The 12,392-nt window shown below is 41.8% G+C and overlaps 1 protein-coding gene and 1 pseudogene across 1 annotated transcript in view; both read right to left on the bottom strand.

Moving 5' to 3' along the window:
- Positions 1–12,392, bottom strand: part of LOC126199513 (ubiquitin carboxyl-terminal hydrolase MINDY-3 homolog) — a 125,045-nt gene that overhangs the window by 76,409 nt on the left and 36,244 nt on the right. Inside the window, exons 3-4 of the mRNA XM_049936436.1 lie at positions 3,933–3,973; positions 3,441–3,603 (exon numbers count right to left, since the gene is read on the bottom strand). Of these exons, the coding sequence (XP_049792393.1) occupies positions 3,441–3,603; positions 3,933–3,973 (204 nt within the window). The remainder of the gene's footprint in view (positions 1–3,440; positions 3,604–3,932; positions 3,974–12,392) is intronic.
- LOC126199735 (5S ribosomal RNA) lies at positions 4,268–4,385 on the bottom strand (annotated as a pseudogene).

Below are 12,392 nucleotides of genomic sequence, written 5' to 3'. Positions count from 1 at the left end.
GGCTTTATTTGGCTCTCAAACCACACCGTTTGTTTACGAAAACGGATGCGCGTGAAATAGCAGCGTTAATTCTGTCAGCGAATGACGTAAAAAAAAGGAAAAAATCGGGCTTGAACGGCAATTTGCAGGAAGAGGAAAACTACATAATACTGTACAACGATCTGAGATACGTAGTACAAGAAGTTATTGATTAACTCAAATGGATTTTCACACCATATGCGGTATTAAAATGAACAGAGTTAAGATACAGTGCCTAATGTCAGTTTGCGCATGCCTAATATCCATATTCTCAATTTTGCATTGACTACCAACACTTTGAAATAACGTACATCACACAGAGTTCAAGGTCATGATTCGTTTCGTAATTTCATTCGAGTGGAGAGGAGATTTTTTGTAGCTGTTCACCGTCACTCAAAAACATGTTTACCGTCAAGACACGAACATGGACCAGGCCATAACCCAGAGATATGCATATATTTTTCACAGAAATTTCATAATAGCAAAAACATCCAGTGTGTAAGCCGTTTTTACATTCTGGTATAGTCTGGCAGTTAGGTTAAGATTTCCGGCCATTGGGGAAACATTCCTGTTGTTCACTTTTGCAACAAGAACTGCTGCAAATACATTGCTTATAACACGAGTAAATAACACCGACATCTGAGATATTACTTCTATTAAATGGATAAGAAATACCCAGAATGTTTTAGAAAACAAAAGGCGGAAAAAATATATTTGGAAGGAGGTGGACGCGTACCAGCTACAGTTCTCTTCACAACTCCGAGCTCACGATCCTAACAGATGCGTTACACTCCTTAAACAGCAACCATGTGTCCGTATGTAGTGTAGACTGTCTAAAGCCCGTACCTACAAAAACGTCATTATTTGATATTTTTCCTCTGTTTTTATTACAACAATCGTAGCTACAAGGACGTGTTTTGGAGAGATCCTCAATTTGCTGATGCTTTTAAACAGTTTATGTACACATCATGTGCTGTATGAGAAAGAAAACCAATCAAATACGATGTTAAGCCATACGATATGGTGGCCCCATTGTTCTGCTTGTGACGTAAAACGATGTCGCCTCTCATTGACCACGTTCCTCTCCACGAGATAAAAATCTGACACGGCATGTTCCTTGTCTCCCGCTCCGCAGTGTAGTGGGACGTGGAATTACGCGGTGTGACGTCACCAGCACTTCGTCCGATGACAACGAGATATACGGGCCCTGCGACAGCTTGTGGCGACGCACAAGTCGGCTTGTCCGCCACATTTCGCACATGCTCGGCTCCGTGCAGGGCCCATGGGGAACCAATATTTAATTGAAAAGGTTGTAAGTAGGCTGTTTAGCTTTTTATGATGGTAACGCCAGGTAGCGCTCTGTATGAAAATCACTGACTGTGGTGTGTGCAGTCTGTGGCTGATTGGCATTATTGGAATGTTCGCTATTGTAGTGTTGGGCAGTTGGATGTGAATAGGCGTAGCGTTGGGCAGTTGGCGGTGAGTCGCCAGCAGTGGTGGATGTGGTGAGAGAGATGCCAGAGTTTTGAACGGACGATCTGGACGTGTGTCCGTCAGAAAAAGGAAATTTGTTTAACTGGATGTCACAAAATTATAAGTTACAAATTGGGGCGTTTACTCACAGCCCATAATTTCAGAGTCGCCTATTCTACTAATAATAGTTTACATAGGAATTTAATTCACTCCTTGCAGAGTAAGAGCGATAAACTTTCCCAATCAGGAGTATATAAAATTACATGCGGGGATTGTCCAAAATTTTACATCGGGCAGACGGGGCGAGCTGTAGGTCTCAGGTATAAAGAGCATATTCCTACTAGAAGCGGTGACGGTACTAAGGGTTCTACCTATGCGGAACACCTTGTGCAAACGGCTCATGCGCCGAGCCCTCCAGTTAATATCTAGTTACTTCATGCCGAGGTTAAGGGCTTAAAACTGGATGTTTTGGAAGAAATGCAAATCTTTAAGCATCTGCAACATGTTAAAGACAATATCCTCAATGACCAACTCCTACTAAGAAATAGAAAATTTTTTGAAGGTTTCGCGCCTTTACTTTGTTCTTCATACTTGTAAATCTGATGATCTGGGGATTATCACATGCGCACGCTGATTGGCGAGCGCGGTTGGTCAAGCTGTTCATCTTCTTTCTTTTTATCCTCATCTTCCTTTTACGATGAAGGTGATTTTAGCCCGTTGAACACCTCACGTTTTACCCCTATATCTTTATTACCACGACGTCTTTAGATCACGTCCCCTCAGTCCCCCCACCCAGGCTAACTAATGGCTTTAGGTATAGTTTTTAAGAGTTCCTCCTGTTGTCATAGGTAGCTTCATATATAAGTTTCTTTACTAGCATAAGCAACCGTGTGCGGTTATTTTTAGGTTTCATCTTCTATTTAGCTCGTCTCTTGTTCTATCCATTTCATTTTTTGATATACGTTGATCCACGGTTGGGAATATATGGGCCATTTAGCCTCGACCCATGTATTAACTTTCTCGTATTGGTATGTGCATGCCCATTCAAGTAACTTCCCTTGTCTTGTGCATGTGCATAGATAGCGGGTCAGGCTTGTAAGTGAGCGACCGTTTGTAGCTGCAGTTTATGGCGGGTCATGGCCCATCGAACACAGGCCGGTGTGATGAGGAGCGTACACCATTAAGTCAAGTCGTGGTTTTGACTTTGTACATATATACTGTTTGTGTTTCCCTGTTCTTTTTCGTTTATAAATGTATAGCTATGGTGTTATTTTAATCATTGACAAAGGTCTTCTTAGGCACTTGTGGATTTTATTGTTGTTCTGAAGAAGGTGTAGTTATCTGCGCCGAAACCTGGGTTAACACGTAACATTAGGTGCCTTTTTCGCAATCGAGGCGGGTTGTTAGTTTTTTAATATATTAATCAACGATTGCTGACGCGCTGCGATGTTGAAGGTTCTTAAATTCATGAAAGTTATAGGTTACTGTTAGTCATGGTCATTCTTTTGTAGGGATTATTTGAAGTCAGGTTGCGTTGCGCTAAAAATATTGTGTGTCAGTTTAGTGATGATCAGAATAGGTAAAGAGACAACTGTCTGAGGACGTTGTGTTTTACTTAGTTGTTTCTGTATCAAATAACGTAGAGGTTTACCAGCACAGTCCGCAATTTTTCAAAGGGGACGTTTCAAGGTGCCCCACTAAAAGTCTTAATTTTGTCGTGTGACCCGCATGCACTTAAACACGCAGTCAAGTATTATTAAACTCGCCTGAAATAGGTACCACTCTCCGCCGGAGACTGCTACTTCCACTCTTAAGACCTGAAGCATCACTTACTGTGACGTAAGCGCCACAGTCTGTCTTTCTCTCGGGCCTCGTCCTCGTCCACGTCCCGTGAGAGTACGCTTACAGCGAATCTTAGCCTATGAGACGGGTGCGGGGTGCAGACTGACCTCGAGCAGGAGGTTGGCGGGCCCCCGGGAGGCGAGCAGCGAGTAGAGCAGCAGCAGCACGCCGTACGTGCCGCGCAGAGCCGACACGTGCGTCGCGAAGAAGTGGCGCACCTCTGCGCGCGTCTCCAGGGGCAGCACCCGCAGCTCCTCGTGGAAGAAGTCGGGGCCCACGTACGCCTCTATCCCCTCCCCCTGCGTCGGCAGCTCCACCAGGACGTACGCGCGATCCGACAGGTCGTCCACCGCCTGCACACAGCAGCACATGAAGGCGTCGGCACAATTTGAGTATTTGTGTGTTACATGTTTGGTTAAACCTGTAAATCGCCAATCACAATAGACTTATTTGTAATTTTTCGTAGGAACTGTTACACTGCACGAGGGGCGTTTGAAAAGTCCGTGCAAAGTCCGAGAGATGGCACCGCCGGCGCATATTGAGGTCATGTATAGTTAGTAGCATCTTTGGAAAGAATGCACACCAAGTTTCAGCCATATTGGTCTATTTCTTTGTGTTTGGCATTCGTGTGAATCAAGGAAGTCGAGTGATTGGTAAAAAATGGACGAAAAAGGATTTCGTGTGGTGATTAAACATTACTTTATGAAAGGCAAAACGCTTCAGGAGACTAAAGCACTCCGTCTTCAGGTCACAAGTGGCCCATCGGGACCATCCGACCGCCGTGTCATCTTCAGCTAATGATGCGTGTAGAAGGGGTGTGTGATCAGCACACCGCTCTTCCGGTCGTTATGATGGTTTTCTGTGACCGGAGCCGCTACTATTCGGTCGAGTAGCTTCTCAATTGGCATCACGAGGCTGAGTGCACCCCGAAAAATGGCAACAACGCATGGCGGTCCGGATGGTCACCCATCCAAGTGCCGGCCACGCCCGACAGCGCTTAACTTCGGTGATCTGACGGGAACCGGTGTATCCACTGCGGCAAGGCCGTTGCCTTCAGGAGATTAAAGAGAAGCTTGATAAACATTACGGTGACTCTGCACCTACGATTAGAACAGTTTACAAGTGGTTTCAAAATTTTCAAAGTGGCCATATGGGCACAAGTGATGCTGAACGTTCTGGACGCCCTGTGGAGATTACGACTCCAAAAATCATCGACAAAATCCATGTTATGGTGATGGATGACAGAATAGTTAAGGTGCGTGAGATTTCTAGTGCTGTGGGCATCTCGAATGAACGGGTACACAATATTTTGCGTAAACATTTGGACATGAGAAAGCTATCCGCAAGATGAGTTCCGCTATTGCTCACGCTTGACCAGAAACAGAATCGTGTGAAGTGTTGCAAGGATGGTTAGCAGCTGTTCAGGAAGAATCCGCAGGACTTTAAGCGTCGATTCGTCACTGTGTATGAACGTGGATACATTACTACACTCCTGAGACCAAACAACAATCTAAACAATGGGTTAACAAGGGAGAATCTGCACCAAAAAAGGCGAAGACCGTTCCTTCGGCCGGAAAGGTTACGGAGACTGTCTTTCGGGATTCGCAAGGGATAATCCTTATCGACTATCTGGATCTATTACAGGTACATATTATTCGTCGTTATTGGACCGTTTGAAAACCGAGCTGCAAGAAAAACGCCGGCGACTGGGCCGCAAAAACGTCCTTTTCCATGACGTCAATGCATCAGCACACCCCTCAGCAGTTCTGGTCGCAAAATTATTGGAAACTGGATTCCAAATCGTTTCACAGCCCCCCTATTCTCCAGACTTGGCTCCCTCAGACTACTGTTTATTCCCCAATTTGAAGAAATGGCTGGCAGGACAAAGATTGTATTTAAACGAGGTGATTGTAGCAACTAATAGTTAGTTTGAAGATTTGGACAATTCCTGTTATTCGGATGGGATCAAAAAATTAGAACAGAGTTGGAAGAAGTGTATAAGTCTAAAAGGAGACTATGTCAAAAAATAATAAAAATTTTCCCCAAACATGTAAGTAGTTTTTATTTTTGCACGGACTTTTCAAACGCCCCTCGTATTACACTGAGAAGCCAAAACATTATGACCACTGCCTACAGCGACCGTTGGATGCCGCCTGGTGGCGTTGAGGGAACCTGATGCGGTAACAAAAGTATGTTAGCGGAGCAGACACGCTGGGGATCATCCCAGTGCAGATATCGGCTGCAAATCGGGAAATCATTTCAGATAAGCGACTTTGACAAAGGGCAAATTGTTATTAAGCAGAGTCTGTGAACCAGTATCTCGAAAACGGTGACGCTGGTTGAATGTTCGGTTCCAACGCACAAGAGATATGGTGTGTGGTCAAAGGAACTTTCATTCGTCGGCGCCATCTATCGTGGCAACAACGTATTTCCGGACACATTTTGTAGCAGCTTCCTCCCTCCATTTTCAGTCAGGAATCCGTTCCTGCAGTTCGTCGGTTTTATTAATGTTCACCCTGTATGGTATGCCATTCAAAAATCTTTATAAGTTCCAAAAAAAGTTTACTTGTAACATTGTCCCTACTATTGTGGGTTTGCATCGTCTTTATCAAAAAGTTCATGGAAAAGTTTTGAGATCAAATATGTGGCTCTTACTATCTTATATCACAGCGTAGTTAAGGTAACCATATTTCTGCGAGTTGAAGCTGGGACCAATATTATAACTGCTCATTGCTCCAAATGCAACCACGTTCTGTAATTCTTATACATTATTAAAGCCTACAACGATATAAATAGTAGGCACCAAATGATGATATAACAAGAAGAATTTAAAACATAGGCAAACTCATAATTACCATATAATTATAATATACTCAAATCTTAAAAGTTAGTAGACAGGACACAACTATTGCTTAGCTAACTACACACAGCTTTAAGCACTCGGTTGTTAATGCCACCATACTTCTTCGATAATGAATTTCATTCATCAGATATATGCTTCCCTTTACGTTTAAGAAGTCACAACATTCCTAACTACTGTATTTGAAATTAGCGTTCACCATCATTATTGCTTTCAAAGTCTCTAGTTTCAATTGAGTTTTTATGTCCGTACCTTAGTCATCAACGAAAATGCATGTACGACTGCTGCAGTTGTACCAGGAACAAATAACACAAACTCCACAATATTAGAAATATTGTCATAAGATATACCTTTTAATGTGAAGTCTCAAACATCTGTACCCAACGAATTTCAACGACAGTTTTTTCTATGCTCCATTTCTCAATTCGCCGAAATGTGACACACTGCTGCATCTTAAAACGTTCCAGTAACAAGTCATTGCCTCTAATTTTGCAGTTTGGTAACACATCTGCAAGAGACTCTTAGCGTTTTTGTATCTCATCCGGCGTAGGTATATAGTCCAAATGACCCCTTTGTAGTGTTGTTGTTGTTGTTGTGGTCTTCAGTCCTGAGACTGCTTTGATGCAGCTCTCCACGCTACTCTATCCTGTGCAAGCTTCTTCATCTCCCAGTACCTCCTGCAGCCTACATCCTTCTGAATCTGCTTAGTGTATTCATCTCTTGGTCTCCCTCTACGATTTTTACCCTCCACGCTGCCCTCCAATACTAAACTGGAGATCCCTTGATGCCTCAGAACATGTCCTACCAACTGATTCCTTCTTCTAGTCAAGTTGTGCCACAAACTCCTCTTCTCCCCAATCCTATTCAGTACCTCTTCATTAGTTATGTGATCTACCCATCTAATCTTCAGCATTCTTCTGTAGCACCACATTTCGAAAGCTTCTATTCTCCTCTTGTCCAAACTATTTATCGTCCATGTTTCACTTCCATACATGGCTACACTCCATACAAATACTTTCAGAAACGATTTCCTGACACTTAAATCTATACTCGATGTTAACAAATTTCTCTTCTTCAGAAACGCATTCCTTGCCATTGCCTGTCTACATTTTATATCCTCTCTACTTCGACCATCATCAGTTATTTTGCTCCCCAAATAGCAAAACTCCTTTACTACTTTAAGTGTCTCATTTCCTAATCCAATTCCCTCAGCATCACCCGACTTAATTCGACTACATTCCATTATCCTCGATTTGCTTTTGTTGGTGTTCATCTTATATCCTCCTTTCAAGACACTGTCCATTCCGTTCAACTGCTCTTCCAAGTCCTTTGCTGTCTCTGACAGAACTACAATGTCTTCGACGAACCTCAAAGTTTTTATTTCTTCTCCATGGATTTTAATACCTACTCCGAATTTTTCTTTTGTTTCCTTTACTGCTTGCTCAATATACAGATTGACCAACATCGGGGAGAGGCTACAACCCTGTCTCACTCCCTTCCCAACCACTGCTTCCCTTTCATGTCCATCGACTCTTATAACTGCCATCTGGTTTCTGTACAAATTGTAAATAGCCTTTCGCTCCCTGTATTTTACCCCTGCCACCTTTAGAATTTGAAAGAGAGTATTCCCGTCAACATTGTCAAAAGCTTTCTCTAAGTCTACAAATGCTAGAAACGTAGGTTTGCCTTTTCTTAATCTAGCTTCTAAAATAAGTCGTAGGGTTAGTATTGCCTCACGTGTTTCCATATTTCTACGGAATCCAAACTGATCTTCCCCGAGGTCGGCTTCTACTAGTTTTTCTATTCGTCTGTGCAGAATTCGCGTTAGTATTTTGCAGCCGTAATTTATTAAGCTGATAGTACGGTAATTTTCACATCTGTCAACGCCTGCTTTCTTTGGGATTGGAATTACTATATTCTTCCTGAAGTCTGAGGGTATTTCGCCTGTCTCATACGTTTTGCTCACCAGATGGTAGAGTTTTGTCAGCACTGGCTCTCCCATGGCTGTCAGTAGTTCTAATGGAATGTTGTCTACTCCCGGGGCCTTGTTTCGACTTAGGTCTTGCAGTGCTCTATCAAACTCTTCACGCAGTATGATATCTCCCATTTCATCTTCATCTACATCCTCTGTCATTTCTATGACAGTGCCCTCAAGTACATCGCCCTTGTATAGACCCTCTATATATTACTTCCACCTTTCTACTTTCCCTTCTTTGCTTAGAACTGGGTTTCCATCCGAGCTGTTGATATTCATAGAAGTGGTTCTCTTTTCTCCAAAGGTCTCTTTAATTTTCCTGTAGACAGTATCTGTCTTAACCCTAGTGAGATAAGCCTCTACATCCTTACATTTGTCCCCTAGCCATGCTTGCTTAGCCATTTTGCACTTTCTGTCGATCTCATTTTTGAGACGTTTGTATTCCTTTTTGCCTGCTTCATTTACTGTATTTTTATATGTTCTACTTTCGTCAATTAAATTTAATATTTCTTCTGTCACCCAAGGATTTCTACTAGCCCTCGTCTTTTTACCTACTTGATCCTCTGCGGCCTTCACTACTTCATCCCTCAAAGCTGCCTATTCTTCTTCTACTGTATTTCTTTCCCCCATTCTTCTCAATTGTTCCCTTATGCTCTTCCTGAAACTCTGTACAACCTCTGGTTCTTTCAGTTTATCTAGGTCCCATCTCCTTAGATTCACACCTTTTTTTTGTAGTACGGTATGAAAATGCATTAAAATGGACCGTACACTGTTCAGTGTATTACTCACTGTTATCATAAAATTCGCACACGGTGTTGGTAAACTAAATGTCTCCGTCAGATTTAAGTATGTTTAAAGCACTTCATATAAAGTGTGGCACGAATCTGATTTCTCGTTTTGCTGTCATTGATTCTTAAATCACGAAATGTTCCTCTACTCCTTATTTGCAGGGATAAGTTTTTTATTGTAATTTTCAAACAGTAATTTCATATATAGGAAGCAGACTTTCGAAAAACTACTTGGCACCGATTGGGAGTAAGAAAGCTCTTTCGAGTGAATGAATTTCAAAAATGATAGTTGCGCTAAGCTCTTTGGAGCAGGCGTGTGTGTTTACTCAGTGCGCTCGTAAATATAGGCGTTTACTCGTGGAAAAACTATTTATTAAGGCAATATTGTAGCTTAAATAAGTATGTTAGTATCTATTGTGATCTATATATCGAAGGTTTCGGTTTTACTTGTGTAGTTTTCGTGAAAAGATAACTGTTCTAAAGTGCAAGGCTTCGGCGTGGGTTTGTTTTCGTTATTGACCGCACTAAGTTATGTGATTATTCAATAATTACCGGGTAGTGTCCGTGTAGCTTTATTGTGAAGAGTATCGTACGTGTATGGTTTGCATTCGGCTGTTGTTTTCTGTGTTTCTATACTTCCGTACAGTTAATTTTCAATATTGTACAGTAAAGTCGTTTAGTGGTGTTTCTGTTTCCATTAGAGTATTTATACATAATTCAGCGATAGCGCCTGTTCAAATTTGTCGTTAGAAAATATCGAGCCTCTTCAGTCTCTTACTCGTTTCGTGATTTCCGCCACTATAACTTAAGCCAGCAATTAACTGCGCGCTGTTTACAAACACCTGCTGCTACATTCGCCTGACGTCCAGAAGTTCTCTGCTCATCTCACCGCAAGCTAAGTTACTTTCTGCTAATTATTAATTGGTGTAGGGGAATTGTTTGTAGTGTAATTTGTATTGTTTTTATGTAGTGTAATTTGTATTGTTTAATCTGCCGTCATGTGTGGCAAATGTGGATGTTGTAAATTAGTGAGCACGGGAGTGAAATGTCAGGATTGAGGGTTGGTGTTTCACTGGGGAGATGTAGCGGGGAAGCTGTTATAGTGCAAAATGAGGCTCGCCAATGGAGCTGTAGATTATGTAGCTGTGAAACAGAGAAAAAAGATTTGTGCCCTTCAGGCTGAACTAGAAATTGTGTACTTTGAATTAGACAGGTTGAAGGGGGAAAGAGACAATGGGGGCTGGGAACGGGTAACAAGTCGTAGTCAGAAGAAGAAAAGCTCAGAAATCACTTTCCAGATTCCAGTGAGCAATAAGTTTGATTTGATACCTGAAGTAGAAGAGCCTCAAACAGTTTTTGAGGAAAGTAGGGTGTAGCAGACTCGTAGTAACAATTGTAATGCTAAGTCGGGAGTAAAGTCAAGCAGAAAGAAAAGAGTCCTGCTGTTACGTAGCAGTCACGGGAGAGGTGTAGGCCAGTTGCTGCAGGATAGGTTAGGAGTCGAGTACCAGGTCACAAGCATTGTGAAATCTAGTGCTAAGCTTAGCCAGGTTACAGAAAACCTAGGAGCCTTGTGCAAAGATTTTCATGGCGAGGACCATGTTCTTATAGTAGGAGGAGCAGGAAACAGCCTGGCTAGCAATTCGTACTATAGTATTAGGTGTGACCTGGATGTAATAGGTGCAGCAACAGCTCACACTCATGTGGGGTTTGTGGATGTTTTGCAGCGCCATGACCAGCCCTGGGTTAATACGGCTGTTAAGCGTGTTAACAGAGAGCTGGGGGGGGGGGGGGGTTACTGTTGGCAGAAACTAAATCTCATATCTGTGCTGTGCCTGTTGATGCAATTGGGAGGTGGGGTTACACTAGTCATGGTCTGCACCTGAATAGGAGGGGGAAGGATAGATTAGTTGATCTTCTTGCAGAAAATGTAACGGGGGGCCACATGCACACAAGACAAAATACCTGTTATTACTGGAGTCAGAAGGACACATTTTTTTGGTTAGAGTCAGGTTACAGACAGAGAGTATTGAAAGAGATTAAAACAGAACAGTGCCATAATGTCTGTAGCAATACCCAAAGTAATAAAATTTGTGTGTCTCATCAGAACATTAGAGGACTGAAAAATAAGATAGATGAGCTTCTTGTATGTCTAGAAAATAGGGTAAATTCTGTGTCTCTCTGAACACCATGTAACCGCAGGGATGGAGAAGTTAAATATAAGGGATTACAGATTAGCATCTGATTCCTGTAGAGTCAACATGGAAAAAGGAGGAGCTGCTACTTATATAAAAACTGTACACAAAGTTAAAAATATTGAAACAAATAGATTTTGTGTAGATCAGATCCTTGAAGCACGTGCTACTGCAATATACTTCTATAGTAATGGGAACAATCTACAGATCTGCCAAGGTAACTTTCAGCTATTCATGAAAAATCTTGAGGCATTATTGAGCTACCTGTCAGGCAAAAAGAAGCAGTTAGTGGTTTGTTGTAATTTTAATGTAGATTTTTTAAGGGATACGGATAGGAAAAATGAGCTAGAATCTTTGTTTGGTTGTTTCAATCCAGTGTCTGCTGTAAATTTTCCAACTCGTTAGCAGCAGGATAGTAGGTCACTTATCGATAACATTTTCATAGATAGTGCTCAGGCAGAAACAATTAATGTGTACCCAGTTGTTAATGGGCTATCTGATTATGATGCACAGTTAATGGAAATAACACATATAGCACCTTACGGGACTCAGGCAGGTTCATACAAGACAGGGAGGCTTAGTAATGCGAACAGGATACAGAGCTTTAAGTGCAGCCCAGAAGAGGCAGAATGGGATGACGTATACACAGAAAATGATGCTGATGCCAAATTCAATTTATTCCACCGCAAATTTGTCTCAATATTTGAGAGTTACTTTCCTGAAACGTTATCCAAAAAAAGCCATTACAAAGTCAAGTAAGCCATGGATTACTAAGCGAATTAGATCTCGTGTAAGACGACTGGACAGAATAAGTCAGGATCCGACGTTACTTGCTTTCTACAAAAGATACTGTAATAGTTTCAGGAAAGTCATTAAGAAGTCGAGAAGCTTATGTGTTCTGACAGAAAGTAATAATTCGGATGATAAGATTAAAACTATATGGAATATTGTCAAACGGGAGACGGGGCAGCCTGACAGTGCATAGCATGCCATAGCAATAAAGCTAATTGATGATGTTGAGAGTGATAATTCACAAGTTGCAAGTATTTTTAACAATCACTTTCTGAATGTAGATGCAAAAATAGGGTTAAATGCTTCAGGTGAAGAAGCAAAAAAATATGTTAAAAATGTCATTCCCCAGGACTTTAGGCCTTTAGAAATAGTACCAACATCCCCCACTGAAATTAAGGGAATAATAAATATACTGAAAAACAAGAGCTCATGTGGTGTTGATGGACTCC

Source organism: Schistocerca nitens, chromosome 8 (genome assembly GCF_023898315.1).
Source record: "Schistocerca nitens isolate TAMUIC-IGC-003100 chromosome 8, iqSchNite1.1, whole genome shotgun sequence".
In the NCBI taxonomy this organism is placed as follows: domain Eukaryota; kingdom Metazoa; phylum Arthropoda; class Insecta; order Orthoptera; family Acrididae; genus Schistocerca; species Schistocerca nitens.
Note: the sequence above shows the minus strand (reverse complement) of the source record. Positions and strands in the feature narration are given on the sequence as shown.